Below are 17,998 nucleotides of genomic sequence, written 5' to 3'. Positions count from 1 at the left end.
ATTCAAGAAAACTTTCTAAAATTTTTGAATGGTGATTGCTACTTTGCTTTTTTTTCTTCCAAATAAAAATAGGATGACCATGAAAGCTGTGGTTCTAATTCTACCAACCGTAGTACTACTGAGAACACAAAAACATCAGCAAAACCCCGAAGAATTCAGCAGGCCGCTCCCACAGATCCTGATTTGCCACCAGGTAACTTCTAAGGGGATTGATAAAACCAAAATTTTGATTGTCATTGATCATTGTTGTAGCCCTTTGTAGGATATATATTTTCCATATTTTTTACTGTCGTAAAGTATTTAAAGTATACGTACATTTGCTGCATAACGTCAGAACAGATTGAAAGAGATTTGTGAGAGCTTTGGAATCATTCAAGGTTTGGTGCTCGTTTGCTCGAGATTATTCCTTAAGTTTCTTTCTTACATCCTCTCCAAGCAGTGATTTGCCTCTGAGTAATACTTACAGTCTCTTCATTCCTCTTGCTTCTTGATAAACAAAGGAATGACACTAAGTTGATCTCAGTTTCTGGAAACTGTAAAATTCACTAACAGAATCACAGAATTTTGTAACTAGGAGACCATCTCTCTTTTTAGTTCCTGAAATTTTTATTTATCTGGAAGAGTAGTGGCTTTCAGATAACAGTTTCTTGATAAATATTTAATGAAGGAAAAAAACCCCCAAAGCAGTGATTGTTCCATGATGGCTCTGTGGCCAAGGTGCATTGCTGCCTTTTTACAGTTAGCAGTTGTCAGTCACTCCTCTTTTATTTATCAGTTCCTTTTTTTTTTTTGAGGTATAGTTGACATTGGTATATACTTGTTTTCTGCCCCAAAGCTTTGTAAGCTCTCTGCTGGATTCACACTAGTTATTTGACCGTCTTCTGGCACCATCTACTTTACTTGTAAGAGGTTGGCATTAGTTGCATCATTTCATAGCCCTCCTGTCTCAAATGTAGGTTCTAAATTACATTTGAATTGAGCGTATTTAACTAGTGTTATTGTGATGTTATTACTGATGCTTTGTGTTCTTAGGAACTTTACCTAACAGGTCTCACTATTCCCTCTGGCTTTAGAATAAATAGATTAATTGCTATGGCTGGAGAAAGTGCTAAAAGAAGTTATTTTAATTCTGAATGTTTCTAATTCTTCTTAGAGTAGTGTGATGTTTACAGCACTTGATAAATTTTTAACTTAATTATTAACTCCTTGGGAGAAATCCCTGTTGAATTTAATTAAACTGTAAATTAAATTAAGCTATAGCTTATTCTTATTTGTTAAATGAGCAACCCCTATGCCCCTCCAAATTTCTGACTACATATCCCTGTAAAGCTTCTGAAGCCACCTCATTGTATAGAACTCTCTCCATCAGTATCCTGGCAAAGAATCAGCTTTAGGTTTAACTGTTGAGTCTCATGACATTTTTTTTCTTTTAGGAAAGAACTTGTTTAAGAAAAATTTAAAGCTTTTGTCAGTTGTTGATTTCACTGATAAAAATCTTCTGTGGGCTAACTTACATGTACTTGAAACAGGTCCCATACTTTTAATGATTCTTAAGAGTCTGTGTTGGAATTTACACTGATACTTAGGATGAGAACTGATCTATTTTTAGAAGTATAAAACATAAAAACAGACGTAGCATAAAATGTCCTATTTTTAGTGTCAGAAAACAGAGCTGTTTTCTACTGAACTACTTGGGGTAGCTTTTGGGTTAATGTGCTTTTCTGCCTTACCTAATAGGAGGACTCAGCCCTTTTTCATGCTGACATAAATCACAGTTAAAGGAGTTGCTGTAGGAAGTAACTGAACTTGTTGGGCAGTTACTGGGAGGCAGAGCAACTAAACTTAATATTGCCAAAGGAAAGAAAAGGGATAATTTGAGAATCCGGTTGGATAATGGTAAATCATTTTATTTAAAGATTAACTCATGGTTATTTGTGGACTCATTTCTGTAATATTATCCTGCCTGGAAATTATATTAAAGTTCTTTCATGGTAGAAATGAATTCCTGTTCTCAAAATTTCTTGGGCAAAGTTATTCTTCCAGCATCTGTGGTTATAATTTTGGAATTCAAACATTTATATAGATTCAGAGTTGCTTTTTTGAGAAAAGTTTCGGTGTTGCCAATAATTGTTTTGTATCGTGAAGGCTGGGGACCTCTCCAGTAGGAAAGGAACAGCAAGTCGATATCTCATTTTCTTTGCAATTTCTGATCTTGTTATCTGGAATAGTCTTTTTCAGATTATGCATCCTGACCAGTATTGTGAAAGCAGTTTAGTGGGTCATGGAAAGCATTTAAAAAATATATAGCATAGACGAGAAAACCTCAGTGTGTGTGGCATGTATTAAAGGTTAATCATATTTCAAGAGACTTACACATATGTGTGCTTATTCTGGGTTATGATGTAATATTTCTTGCTGGGAGAGAGGTCAAAAGAGTTTGAATCTGCCTGATTTGAACCATTCGCATTTACTTTCAGTTAATATATAGGCCAGAAACTTGAATAACTGCTAATAATAACAAGTTGAGTTGTGGGCCTAAGATACTCAGTAAGATATATTGACAGTTCCTATTTAGAGGGAAAGTTTAAGGATGTTTCATTTCTTTCTTTCTTCATTCATGCTTTCCTCAGTAGTCTCTGCACTTTATCTAGTTTAGAAATGGGATCACTTCTAATTCTGTAGTCCTATGCTTTCTAAAGTGTACAGCCTTTGGCTTTGTTGAAGGTCATTGTAAGAAGCCAGCCTTTCATGCACTGCCTCTACGTTTTCTCTAAAACGGCTTTAAGGGTATTGTCCTTTAATTTATTCAGAGCTTCTTAATTAACTGATGTGTTTTTTCTGATTAAATATTTTTTCTGCTTATTTGGTCAAGAAGCTCAGATAAATTTTGTGTTCCAGTGCATAGTTCCTTTTTATTTTGTCATATAATTGTCTCTTCTTTTCTCCTTACCTTTTTACTCAGAATATATATCTATATGTATGTATACATGTACAGGGTTTGATAGAAATATTTAGGGTATAGAGAAATTAAAAATCATACCCACTGGGTCTGAAGTGACCTAGATGTCTTTGATATTCATCATCTGTCATGGAGGTTAGCAGATATTTTCTGTGAAGACCCAGTTATTAAATATTTTAAGCTTTGCAAGCCACATATTTTCTGTTACAGCTATTCTACTTTTCTGTTGTACTGGTGAAATCAGTCATAAACTATAAATAAACTAATGTTTGTGACTGTGTTCCAATAAAACTTTATAAAAACATGGCACGGCCTCATTTGGTCAGCCCCTGATCTAATACAATGTCTGATTGTTAATAGCCATTTATATATTTATTGCATTGCACAAAAACTCAACTGCACAAAATCAGAGTTTTCAGACTCTGATAATCAGGGTCATAGTGTCCTTGAAATGTAGAAGGAGAAGCTACTTCAGACGTTTCTGGTTTAGCTAGCTATCTTTTTTGGGATGTGGACCTTTGAAAATCTTCTGAAATAGTTATAGACCCATGTATGCACATTTAAAATTTGCATGTCACTTTAGGATATTCACATACTCACTGAAGTCTACTTATAAGCCCTAGCTAAGCCTCTGGTCTAGCTTTTGTTTTATGGATGAGAAAATGGCAACTTGGATATTTTGATGTAGATGACAAATACCTTATTATAATTTGTAATACCTGTGGTATACGGCTTCCCAGGTGGCTCAGTGGTAAAGAATCTGCCTGCTAATTCAGGAGAAGTGGGTTTGATCCCCGGATCAGGAAGATTCTTTAGAGGAGGAAATGGCAACTCATTCTAGTATTCTTGCCTGGAAGATCCCATGGACAGAGGAGCCTAGTGGGTTGCAGTCCATGGGGTCGCAGAGTCGGACATGATTTAGTGACTGAGCATGTACACACCTGTGGTATACGTGAGGTATACCTTGTTAAATTAGTAGGTATTTAGTCAAGGTTTTGTCTTCTGCAGAAAATACTGAATATGAAATGGAAGCTGTGTTGTGTGTCTGTGTTTGCTTGCTTAATGCTTGTCACCTTAGGCTGGTTAGGGCTTGGTTTTCTGAAAAATAATCTCTTGTAGGGAGTTTAATAATAGCTGGAGAATATATCAAATAATTTAAGAATATTTTTAATGTATCAACTGTTCAAGAGCTTGAACACCAAACGGCAATGTATTATTCTAGAAGATAGCACAATCATTTCTTAACTGCTTGCAGAAGCTCAGCAGTTTAAACTCTCATCACTGTGCCTTTCTGGAACATTTAAGAATAGAATACCTTGTTGTAAATGAAAAAGAAATGCACAGCTTATTTTACATTTTCTATTTTTATGCTTATATTATTGTAACATTTTTTAATTAACATTTTCAGGGAAAACTTAAAAGAAGTGACTAATTGTGTAAGTTAAGTTAATGTTAACCGGAGGACACATTAACATAAATTTCAGGGCATTAGCACGACAGAAATGTTATGTTTTCTTTATGTACCAGTTAAAGTCAGTGTATCAGAAGCCCAGACTCCCTTATCCAGAGGCTCTGCTGTGCCCTACCTAGGTTTTGAATTGTACTGTTTTCAGCTTTTTCAAGAGGACGCTCTGGAGGAGACCTCTCCACTTTTTGCTACCCCCAGGTTGAAAGTGATGTATATTCTTCTCAAATTTCATTGAGGAAAATTATTTTTATTGATGTTATGTATGTCTTAGAGTCATATCTCAGTAACAGTTCTGTATTCTGAAAGGGGGAGCACAAATATTGATGGGTAGCTAGCCATTTCTGCCATACAGGTGTTCTTTCTCTTTAATATATTGAAAAGGACATTATGATTTTTGTCAATAACCTTTATGATATCTAACATTTATGTTTTGTTCATAACAGAAAAAAGTGATAACTGGAGAGTTTTTACTTCATTCTGACTACACTGAATTTCAAAATATTGTTTAGTGGAGGCAGGCTGTTCAATTCCCTAAATCTGTATGCTGTATGCTGAAGCAACTAGTTGAAGGCTGTCTTTGCCCTCAGAATTAATGGCTCTGTATAGGAGATATTGTAGACTACTAACTACAAAACCAGAGTAAAGAAGTAAGGAAACGCAGTTAATGCTTTTGGGATATTAAAAGGAGGGAGCGATTTTGTCCAGGTGTGTGTGTCCTCTGACACACAAAGGTAAAATGGAGAGGTAAGAAAGACTGACAGTGAAAGGATGGGAAATGGCATAGTAGACCAGTACTATCCAAAAATAAAATCAGCCAAAATAAAACTTAATGCAGAAACAGTGATGGCCAGATGCTGAGTTATATTAAAACGTACAGTTCTCCAGACAATATATGATGACTTTTCATGTCCTTAACAACCTACCTTTGAAATGTGGTAGATCAAGCAGACCCCCTTGCCTGCCCCCCCCACCGCAAAAAAAAAAAAAAAAATCCCCAAACTGGATCTTTAAATACCAAAATTGACAGGATTATTTTATAGAAACATAAAACTCTGTTCCCAGCAGATAAGACAGTGTACGTTTTTTTTTGATATACACGTTTGGTATCTATAGACACTGAAAAAGACTTGGTTAAAAAGGTCCTGAAAAATTTCAGAGATTCGTTATCATAAAGACCATCCTCTCTGGCAACAATACAATTAAATTAGAATAACTACTGATATGTTTGAATTGATTGCTACAGTTTTATTATTTGTTTTTTCTTTGTAGGCTCTGATTTTCATTTTTCTATTTCCCCTCTCATGCTAGTTGTTTACTTTTCAGTGTCCTGAAATAACTGCTCCATACTTTCTTTCTAGGTTTTGTGGCTATTTCAGTGAGAAAGAATGGAATATGCTTGCTTGTATGTTACTTAGAACTGGAACCTGTTAACATTTTGATGTACAACCTTTTGAAGTCATTTTTTCTGTGTGTGTGTGCATGCATATACACATACACTTATACATTTTCTTTTGTAATTTGCATTTTTTAATGTTAGGAACATGTTTCAAGGACATTAATTTTTTCACATTAAACAAAAAAATTTAACTGCACTGGGTCTTAGTTGTGACATGCAGGATCTAGTTCCCAGACCAGGGACTGAACCCTGTCTCCTGCATTGGGAACACAGAGTGCCAGCCACTGGATCACCTGGGAAGTTCCCTTTTTCTCATTGTTATTTTAATCATTAGCATGTATTTTACCGTGTTCCACAGTTTGTTTAATCAATCCCTTTTTGTTAGTTTTTTGGGTTATTTTATATTTTCAGTTTTGTAAAATTCTCTGACAAACATACTGGCATGTAAATCTTTGCACATACCTCTGTTTAGTCTATAGCATCAAAATTTGTGAATAATTTTAAGGTTTTGACATGTATGACCAAATTATTCCCTGTGAAAAATGTAACAGTTTTTTCTTCCAAGCACATTTTTGGTCCAATGCAGTTTTTTACTGTTGTATTTCTTTGAATCTTTTATAGATGGAAAATGCTATTTATTTTTTATTACTAAGTGGAATTATCAATTTTTTTACCATGTTATTCTCCTGTCGTTTTGTGATGTAGAAAAGCTAACTTTTGCATTTTGTTAGCTGATTGATATTCAGTATTTTTCAGTTATATCTTTTGGATTTTCTGTATAAAAAACAGTCGTCTTCGTGTAATGATAATTTTGTGTTCTTCTTGTCAGTACTTAACACTGATTTCTCTTTTGTACCCTAATTTAGTTGTTTATAACTTCTGTGACTATCTTAAATAATAATACTGATAAGTATCTTCAACTCATTGCTAGTTTCCTTAGCTCCTATAGTAGCTGCCCTAAGTTATCTTTTAGTTACCAAAGCTGATAGATTAAAAAAAATTATTGAACTTCTCTACTGTATTACCAATAGGAATTCTTAATTCTTAACCTTCTAAAAAAAGTTTTATTTTGAAATAATTTCAGCCTTCCAAAAAAGGCAAGAACATTATAGAGAACTTACTTTTCCTTTAATTATTTGAGCATAAGTTGCTTATATGATGGCTTCCCTGGTGGCTCAGAGGTTAAAGCGTCTGCCTGGAATGCGGGAGACCCAGGTTCGATCCTTAGGTCGGGAAGATCCCCTGGAGAAGGAAATGGCAACCCACTCCAGTACTCTTGCCTGGAGAATCCCATGGAGGGAGGAGCCTGGTAGGCTACAATCCATGGGGTTGCAAAGAGTTGGACACGACTGAGCGACTTCACTTTGCCTATATGATGCTTCAGTAACCCCAGCTAAATTTTACACCAAAAACTTGATCAGGAAGTTTTTAGGTACTGTAACTAAGTCATCAACCATGGAATTTCTGTTTCTGAGCAAGTTGGTTTCCTAGTGACCATGTTAGGGCAAATACTGTCTGTCTGTAAAGTGGGTTTGTAAAGCAAGCTTTTTTGTTTATAGTCACTAAATTGTGTCTGACTCTATTGCGACCCCATGGACTGTAGCCCACCAGGCTCCTCTGTTCATGGAATTTTCCAGGCAAGAATACTGGAGTGGGTAGTAGCCATTCCCTTCTTCAGAGGATCTTCCTGACCCAGAGATCGAACCTGGGTCTCCACCATTGCAGGCGGGTTTTATACCATCTAAGAATCAGGGAAGCCCTCTTTTTAAATACTTGGTTATTTTACTGTGGTGAATTGGCCTATTCATCTCAGCTTGTATAATGGGAAACTGAGAGAAGGTATTGAAATGTAGGTGAAAAATCCATCAGTTTTTCTATCAGTTTCAATACATTTATAGTATTATGTTTCTGTTATTATTTTGCATTATATGTTTTCTGAGAGTCACTGGCCCCCCCTTCCTCCCCCCACAATAAAAAGTCATGAACTCTTAAGTGGTTTTTAAGAGTTCTTTATTCATGACAGGTTTTCAGAAATAGGAAAATCAGTATTAGTCATGCTTCTTGACTTCTCAGAAGCTGTTTATTTTTAACATCTGTGTTGAATAGTGATAGCATGAGGGAAATATACTTTTTAAGGGTGAGCATTTTGATACTTAAAATTTATTTTTGAAGCTTAATTTATGTATCATTTTAGCATCTATCTTCCCTGGTACAATAATATCTGAAACCTTAATCTTACTGATATTTTTTGTGTTAATTTGATAGCATATGATAATTGGCACTTTAAAAGCTGCTAATATGAGAAAAACTTGAATTTAGTCATTGTACATTTGTTTTCTGTTTGTATCCATTGGGAGTGAGTGAAGGAATTGGTTTTTGCAAGCATGTTATGGTTGAATAACTTTAAATAAGTTTTCTTGGAGCAGGCTTCAGTGTAGGTGTTAACAATGTCAGCTGCTGACAGAAGTTGATTCTGTTTTGTCCAGTAAACTTGTGGTTTAAAGAATATAAGCAGATAGTTATTTAATTATATAGCTAAATTTTAAATTAGTTTTTATATAGATTTTATAGTGGAAAATACATTTGAATAGTTTTTAATCTTTTTCTCCTGTCTTTTTTTAATGCTATTTATGAAGGCAGTGGCACCCCACTCCAGTACTCTTGCCTGCAAAATCCCATGGACAGAGGAGTCTGGTAGGCTCCAGTCCATGGGGTCGCTAAGAGTCGGACACGACTGAGCAACTTCACTTTCACTTTTCACTTTCAAGCATTGGAGAAGGAAATGGCAACCCACTCCAGTGTTCTTGCCTGGAGAATCCCAGGGACGGGGGAGCCTGGTGAGCTGCCATCTAAGGGGTCACACAGAGTCGGACACGAGTGAAGCATGCTTAGTTTTATTTATATTTTCTATTAAATTCAGTAATATATCTGTATATGCTTATTGTGTGAAAAACTTTTGATATTATGAATTCCTGTTACGCTTTTATCTGTTCTCTTTCTTCCCCTACTTTTCTCTTTTGTCTTCATCTTTGTGTTCTTTCCTTCTCTTTTAGTACTTTCTGTATTTTCTTCCTCAGTCATATTCTCCCTTTCCCGTTTCACTATTATACAATATAAGATTCATGAGAAGGCTGGATGGCATCACTGACTCGATCGACGTGAGTCTGAGTGAACTCCGGGAGGTGGTGATGGACAGAGAGACCTGATGTGCTGCGATTCATGGGGTCGCAAAGAGTCGGACACGACTGAGCGACTGAACTGAGTCAAATTCATTGTGATGGTCATGTTTCTTTTATCTTCCTTTCTCGAGCCCTAATTTTTGAGTATTTTAATAGCTATTTAAAAGTAGGAAGAGAAGATGGTAGCTGAAAAAATAACCTTAAAGAAGCTTTTCTTCTATATTGTATAATCAGTATATAGTAACATTGTTTCATTTGAGAAAATGTTTATAAAATGGGCAGAAATCAAAGTACTTGTAGATTACATGGCCTTTGAATGAAATCTAGTATTATGTTGTTAAAAAGGTGTGGCTTCTATGATTTCTCTAGTACATGAAACTTCATGATACAGAACTTCTTTGCAGGGGTGTTTGTTGAGAAGGATCTGGTACTTATTAACTCTTTGGCACGCCTATTTCCCTATCTGAATGTTGGTTTCATCTTTGCAAAAGATGCAGAATGATACTCATTGTTCATGTACGTTAAGTTCAGTAACATTTTAAGGATAATTATTGATTTAACATCTAATTGGAATCTTTTTTCCCTTATTTTATAGGCTATGTACAGAGTCTGATCAGACGAGTTGTAAATAATGTAAATATTGTTATAAATAATCTGATACTAAAATATGTTGAAGATGATATTGTCCTTTCAGTCAACATCACATCCGCAGAATGCTATACAGTAGGTGAATTGTGGGATCGTGCATTCATGGATATTTCTGGTGAGTAAACGTCAAGATTATTAAAGCTTTTTCTTCTGTTGAAACATTTATCTTGGATTCTAAACCTTTTTTGGGCCACCAGGCTCTTTGCTAAGTCTACTGAGAGCTTTATATCTTCATCCTGAAAAAAATGCATATATATTAAATTTAGCATACAATTATAGGAGATTATTAGACCTTCAGATTAAGAAATCTGACTTGTTTTCTAATAGTCCTAATTTTCTTATCTCATGCTTGTTTCAAATGTTAATGTCATATTTTACAGTAGTGTAGATTGAAGGAATAAAAATTAAATAATAGTTAAAATTTTGAATGTTTTTGAAAGAGGAAAGGGAATGTGTTGTTTTTACATAGTTCAGTAATGGCAAAACTGTGTATCTGATGTATGTTTTAGATTTGTATACTGCAGAGCGTTTTTGGATAATCACAAAGCCTCCTTTATTATGTGCTGCATTTTCCTTCTGCTTATATTAAAAGAACTATTTAATAATAATATATCTTTAATAACTACCAAATATACTTATATATTTTCAACATGGAAGGTAGGCATGCTGTGAAACCTTGAAAATACAGCTGTGAAAAAAGTGCTGCTGTTTTGCTAGAAGACATAATAGTTAAATAAGTCACAACACTTTTAGATACACGTTCTGATAGTGTAGGGAGTGGATATTTTTGGAAAATATAGTAAGGAGACTATTGTGAAAGCCTTTTATCTGTGATTTGCCATTGTACATAATTGCTAAAGGTGCTGGCACTAAAGTTAGACTACCTGAGTTGGAATCTTGACTCTCCCAACTTCATAGAGATGTATGATCTTGTGTGAGTTACTTTGTGGTTTCTTATTTTCCTCAAATACATACCATAGCATAAAAGTATTTGGTACATAGTAAGTGCTCAGAAGCTGCTATTCTTATTTAAATTCATTTTCTCAGATTCTCATTACAATTCCGTAAAGTGATATCCTTTCTCATTTGTTAGTTGTATATTCATTTATTTAAGTCCTAGTTACAAGAAAGCAAAGTGAAATTGAGTCTCAAGGTTTCCTGACTTGCCTTGTTAAGGCATACCAATAGGAAGTAGAAGAACTGAAATACAGTTGTTTTATGTGTTCTTTAAGGTTTGGCCTTCACATTTTAAAAATGAAAAATAATCCTGATATTGCAGCTTTGTTGTAAGGCATAAATAAGGGCATATGCAAAAACCCAAGCTTGTTTCTGAGATAGTGTCAATGCCTCTAAAGGGGGAAGCAGTATCTACTTCAGAAGTTAAAGGATTGAAACAAAATAGTTAAGAAAGAATGAAGTCTTCATATATGGTAAAACATGAATGAATCTTGAAAACATTATACATGCATGTAAGCATTTCTTTAGGACATACATAGTACTTAGGAGTGGGTTTGTTAGGAGGATATGCAAATGTTCACATTTTGAAACTAATGCAGAGTCTTTTTCTACAGTGCTTATTAGGTGAGCATAATTATTACCCTCATTTTATAGGTTGGATTGTAGCACATTATCTAAAAATACCAGAAGTAGAATTCATTTTGTATGTTTTTAAGATCGTTCTTATTAGTGTTTAGGAAAGTATTTTTCAAAACTTAATCCTTTTCATTTTCACAGAAATGTTTTCTAGAATATCCTTGAAATATGATTACTTTAGCATAAAGTGATTTTTATAGTGTAATGGAGAAGAACATGTGCTCTGGAGTAAGGTTTTCAGAGTTTGAATTATAGCTCTGCTCTTTATAAACTGTCTGACAAGACAAATTATTTACCTTTATTGTGCCTTCATTCCACAGCTTTTAAACAGAGCCATATAAATATTATAAGAGAGAATGACTGCAAAAGATTTAGTGTAGTGTCTAATAGCAAATACTCCGTGAATTATGATTATTATAAAGAGAGGGAAGAAAGCATCTAGAGGGTTTCTTTCATTTCTTCTTATGATAATTTCTTTCCTATTTTGATAATTTCTTTAATTTGTGTACATGTATATAATAGTAACTAAATCATTTATATACTGTATAACATGAAATAATGTGGTAAGTTTGTAATTTTTTCAGGTAAAAAATTAAAAATTTATTTCCTTAATAAAACTTTACTATTTTCATACATGTACATATTCTTTATACATCTTAAAAACCTAAATCCAAAAGAAAACAAAATTAAATGCTGAATTAATTAGAGGTTGCCAGGATGTTCTCAGAAATAGAATGGACTAAAATATAGTTTATTGTTTTGAAGATTGCCATGGCCATAGTGTATGGATAGTTGCCAACTTAAAATCACTGACTAGGTAGATTTGGGCCTGATATTTACCGAGGAATTATTGTTAGTTAGGAATAAATTTTCTACAGGTTTTGTTCTCTAGTTTGATACTTTACCAGCAATTGTTTCCATTTTTATTCCGTTGAAAACAAACTTTATAACTGGTAATTTGGTAATTTCTTCATTAGTCATTATTTAAAAACATGTTGGCCACTAGAATTTTCTGTGATGATGGGAATGTTTTACTTTTTACTGTCCAGTACCCTAGCCACTAACTGTATGTGGCTTTTGAGTACATGCAATGTGGCTAATGCAATCAAGGACCTGAAATTTTATTTCCATATAATTTTAATTAATTCATAGGTAAATTTAAATAACACTGTATTGATGGTGGCTACCATATTGAAGAGTACAAGCTTTGAGAACAGCAGTACGTTTTTCAGTGGAGAAATAAATGTTAAATAAGCGACTGTTACTCAAATGTCTTTATAATGTAGTTTTTCAAGAATTTTATTGTTGTTTAATATTCCATTGCAGATGGTGAAATGTAGAAAAATTTTTATAAACTTTGTCTTAAATTTGTAGTTGAGAGTCAAGCAAATTGGGGACAAGCTGCTTCATTTCTTTGGCTTCTATTTGATTCTTCATACATTAAATGGGGATTATTGTGCCTATTTCATAATATTGTTGGAAGCTTTCAGTGATACATTAAATGTGAAGTTCTGTTCATAGGTGCTGACAGTCCTATATTAAATGCTTTATTAATCTTATTTCTGCTATTATTTTTATTACTGTTGTACTAATAAAGAATTGCCTTTTTTTTCCTTCTAAGTTTACTTTTTACTTAAAATGTTTTTCTCTTCTTTTTTCTTTTAGCAACTGATCTGGTGTTGAGAAAGGTTATTAATTTTTCTGACTGTACAGTTTGTCTTGATAAACGAAATGCCAGTGGTAAAATAGAATTCTACCAGGATCCTTTATTGTACAAGTGTTCCTTCAGAACTCGCCTGCATTTTACATATGATAACCTAAATTCTAAGATGCCATCTGTTATAAAAGTAGGTGTTTCTTTTTCTAGTAATCAAGTTGCATGTTTCTACTTTGTTTATTGATTGTTATACATACTAATCATTGTTAAAAAGCAATGAGGAAATTAACCTCAAATATGTAATGTAAAAAAGTTTTGTTTATAACTTTTATGTTATTTGTTATGTATTATAACTTTTTTTATTTAGTGTTCTAACAGAGATATTTTGGGGACAACTTTTTTACCCTGTGACTTAGATTCCATTTTAGTTTTTCCAGCTGATTGTTAGTGTTTTTCTCCTCAATTAGATAGAGAAGATCATATCAAAAAGTGTATTTATACCCATGGTGGACTGAATATTAGTCTTTATTTCATTCTTATAAATTTTTCATTTGATAATAATAGTTTCTGACCCTTGTTTTCCTTAGATAACTTTATGACTTAATTTGCATATCTATTAGTTTATTGGTTTAGGGAATTTTAGCTGTCTATGGTTTCAAAATGTGATTAAAATCTTAAGAATATGTGAATGTTTCAGTAATATCTTTTGATCCACGTGAAAATTTGTTCTCCAGGTATTGGCAAATATTTTTAGTGTATATAGTTATTCTGTAAGTGTAAATTTTGTGTTGTTTTATTGCATAAAAATGTTCTATATCTCTTATCTATTTATCTGTCTTTGAAAAAGAATTCACATAGTGACTTGTGATCTTGTTAACTAAGTTTTCACATGGAATAAATTTTTATTATTGAATTATAAGCTTTTGTATTGTAATGAAAAAGCCAGTCCTAAGTCTGAACACTGGTATTGACCACTGTGCTTGTTTTGGTGTGGTTATTTAAATTATTTATTATTTTTACATTGTGCTTTTAAAACATGACATGTCATTTTATGTAGCTTTGTATTTATACATGAATTCCACCTACTTTTCTTTGGTAGTGCTCACTCTTGAGTATATTTTTTTCCTTACACTTTGTACAGGACATATTGTTTTCTTTAAATTCTGTTACTCTTTCCTTCTGTTTTTGAATTAGCTTCTTAGACAAATATAAGCATGGAATAGTGTTGATTGAATACTAATTGTATCCCTATCCCAGGAAAATGGACTTAAACATTCCTTCTTTGACCTTGACTCTACCAGTGAAGTTGGGGAATGTTAAGAGTAAATTCAAGATATATTTTGAAAGCAAGTAATGGATATGGGGACACCTTACCATATAAAAAATTTTTTATTGATCTTTAATACAGATTTAATTGCACATTTTAGGATGTGGGTAAATTAGAGGAGAGTGGTACCATTTATGCTTAACTGAAATTAAATTTTCAGTTTTTTATTAATAGTACTGTGATATAAGATTTGGTGTTTTGAGTTAGAGGCATCATTGTTTCAGCACTTAGTCCTAGGAAATAAGTATTGAATGGACATGGTTAAACTCATTGATCATATCAAAGACAGGGAATTTCCAAAAATGTTTGAGATGCTCATTATTTGTCTAAGGTTCTCATATATGTTTCATTAGGTGACTTTTGAATTTATTTGTATTTGGGTAGACTGTTTGTAATTTTCTACCTTTTGTGAGTAATAAATGTCTTGGAGATTATATCATCTATGAGATACAGAGCATACAGATGTGTTATTGAATATTTCCTGTTAGTGAAAATTTACTTTTTCTTAACAGTTTTTCAGAGGAATGAAAGTCTACACATAAATCTTTGACTACATCTCTGATTGATTCCTTAGGAATGATTTTTGTAATTGCAAATATCTTATTAATGGGTTTAAACTTTCAAGGCCTGTCATATGAACTACAAAATTGCTTCCAGAAATGTTTAACCAGTGTATATGCTCATGAACATTAAGGGAGATGCCTGTATTATACTCTACTATCCTTAAATATGATCATACTTATAAAAGCCAACTTGTTTAGCAAAAATAATGCAATTTAGTATTAATTTGATTATTAGCAAACTTAGATATTTGAAAATATGTTCAGTGGCCATAATTTTTTTGGAAAAATTCATTCAGGGTCTTTGTCAATTTTCCTATTGTTGGTTAGCTTTATTGATTTTAAAGATATTTATATGTATAATATATAAAATATCTTATATATTTTAAAGGTATGTATGTTTATAAGATTTTAAGTGCATACATATGTGCATACAGGATTGAGGTTGGTTTTGCTAAGACAGCTGTCACTGGTGCTGTTGGTGCCATATGGTATTTAAAAGAATGTGGCAGATAAATGTCAGATTTCAGAAGAGCTTCGCAGGCCTGCATTGCACACCTGCACAACCCTTCCTCAATTTTCTTAACCTCTTCATAGACTATTTGGTGTATGGTTTTTGTCAGTTTTTAAAACTTGTACTCATATTTGAGTATGGTATTTTATACCACCCTGTATAACTTGTTTCCCTTCAAGTACAGTTTTTTTGTGCCTTTATCCCTAAAGATATGCTGATTGCCATTACTTTTTCAAGTTTCATAGACACTCAAATACCAGTTAGTTAAAATAAACCTTCCAAAAGACTTTATGGCTTAATTGGTTTTATTCCATGTTTATTTAGCAACAAGAAATTATTATATTGAGCTTTTCTTTATATTTTATTGATGTATTGTTCTATAAGGAGAACTTTGATTGTTGACTTTATGTCCTACTGATAATAATTAGTCTTACTTCTTATAATTGATTCATGTTGTAAATTTTATACCATGTTTAATTCTTTTATTTAAAGTTTGTTTGAGAAATTTTCCTGGTCATGTTTTCACTTTGTTTTCTATATCTGAAAATTATTTTACCATATGCATACTTTCATAGTTATAGTGTTAGAAGTTTGCTCACTTAACGTATGTTTTTAGGATATGTTTGCATTCTTTTTGGTTAATAAAGCTGGAAAGGGTGGATTAATGACTTAAAAAATGACATTATGAAACTTTATTCTTATTTGTGACAGAGATCTTTATGGTTTTTGTTGGAGTACTGTTATACTCTTAGTATTATAGGATGGGTAATTTTGTTAAAAGATTTTTGGAAAAGTAATCTTGAAATCCATTGTGACTGTATCTTCTCATGTTTCTATTTGCACTTAGTTGGGATTAACATTGCTTCTGTCTAAAGATAGTGATCATCATAGGAAAATTTGTTTAAATTTCTAAGATTTTAGAACTGTCATTTTGCCTTAAATATTAGAAACATTGAGACATTACACATTTTCCTATGGTACTCCATTTTAAGGCTTAACATTTCTGTACTTATGTTTAAATGGTATTCTCTTTGAATATACTTTTGTTGATGCTTTTGTTTTCTCCAAAATACAGATTCATACCTTAGTAGAGAGTTTGAAACTTTCTATCACTGATCAACAGTTGCCTATGTTTATCCGTATAATGCAACTTGGGATTGCTCTTTACTATGGAGAAATAGGAAATTTTAAAGATGGAGAAACAGAAGATTCTACTTGTCACAATAAAGATATGTTGGGAAATGTTACAGGTAAATACAACAAAGTTTTTATAACTGTTGTTCTTACAAGTGTTTTCACCATTGTGAAACTTGAAAAGCTACAACATTAGATTATGGTTTATATTATTCCAATATGATGGGATGATTTGCTTAACACTGATCTTTTTCTTTTCTACATTTTGCTTATTATTCTCACTTTCTTTTTTCTACATGCTAAAAATAACTTGACTATTTCTAGTAGGTATAAGTGTTCAGAATATACATTATATAAAAGGATAGTCCAACCTTAACATTTCCTAGTAAGTTATAGTACAGTTGACCCTTGAACACATGGGTTTGAACTGTGCAAGATCCAATTACACACAAATTTTTTCAGTAAAACTGCATGATCCATGGTTGGTTGAATCCTCGGATACAGAACTGTAAATATGATGGTGAGTTGTCTATAAAGTTATACCTGGATTTTCATCTTGTACTCCTAACTACCTTGTTGTTCAGGAGCAGCTATATTGATAACTTTTCTATAAAGTCTCACTGAGTTATTTTAACTAAGTTATTTATACTTAATTATCATATGTAATTATAATTAACTATGTGTGCTGTGCTTAGATGCTCAGTTGTGTCCAACTCTTTGTGACTCCATGGACTGCAGCCCTCTATACTCCTCTGTCCATGGGGATTCTCCAGGCAACAATACTGGAGTGGGTTGCCATGCCCTCCCAGTGTTCTTCCTAACTCAGGGATCGAACCCAGGTCTCCTGCAGTGCAGGTGGATTCTTTACTGAGCGACCAGGATAGTCTATAATAAACTATAATTATACCTAATTAACTGTATGTTTTGGAGGATACCTAGTTAATTAATTGGAGCATTACTTCATTGAAAGATACTTAGTGGGTTAATTTCACTTATTCAGTTCATTATACTTTTACTAAAGCCTATTTGTGTGTAAGACATTATTGCTGGGAATGTAGGAGAATGCAGAGATAAAGAAATGTGGGAAAGTACAGAGACAGATTTAAAATCTTAATGTACCTTGGAGTGGACAGACATGTGAACAGTTAGTTAAGCACTTAAACAGTTAAGTGGATGGCAGATGTTTGACTTACTAATATTAGAGGTATTAACGATTGGAAGTAGAAAAATGGTGAAAGGAGTGGTAGGCTTTGACTTGTGTTGGTCTGAGTCTCAGGAAAAATTTGGAAAAGGTGATGATTGACTTCTATAGTTAGAGGCTTTAGCTAAAGGGCATTTAAAACTTGGGAACAAATAACCCCATTAAAAAGTGGGCAAAAGGCCTTTATAGCGCTGTTTCCAGAAAGAATATCGAGGTGGCCAACAAGCATGTGAAAATATGCTCAGTATCATTAGTCATGAAGGGTAATACAAGTCAAAACCACAATGAGATAGTGCTTTATAGCTACTAACCAGTGTAGTTAAAATTAAAAACGACTCATAATAAGTGTTGGCAGGATGTGG

The 17,998-nt window shown here is 33.1% G+C and overlaps 1 protein-coding gene across 38 annotated transcripts in view; it reads left to right on the top strand.

Moving 5' to 3' along the window:
- Nucleotides 1-17,998, top strand: part of VPS13B (vacuolar protein sorting 13 homolog B) — a 784,482-nt gene that overhangs the window by 48,718 nt on the left and 717,766 nt on the right. For all 38 annotated transcript variants that reach the window (XR_006060874.2, XM_060393910.1, XM_042254441.2 and 35 more), the window contains exons 4-7: nt 73-193; nt 9,598-9,765; nt 12,909-13,090; nt 16,377-16,551. Coding sequence is in view for 37 of the 38 variants with exons in the window: in XM_060393910.1 (XP_060249893.1) it covers nt 73-193; nt 9,598-9,765; nt 12,909-13,090; nt 16,377-16,551 (646 nt within the window). In the remaining variant the exon portion in view is untranslated. The remainder of the gene's footprint in view (nt 1-72; nt 194-9,597; nt 9,766-12,908; nt 13,091-16,376; nt 16,552-17,998) is intronic.

Source organism: Ovis aries, chromosome 9 (assembly GCF_016772045.2).
Source record: "Ovis aries strain OAR_USU_Benz2616 breed Rambouillet chromosome 9, ARS-UI_Ramb_v3.0, whole genome shotgun sequence".
Classification (NCBI taxonomy): domain Eukaryota; kingdom Metazoa; phylum Chordata; class Mammalia; order Artiodactyla; family Bovidae; genus Ovis; species Ovis aries.
This window is presented reverse-complemented; position numbering and strand designations above follow the sequence as displayed.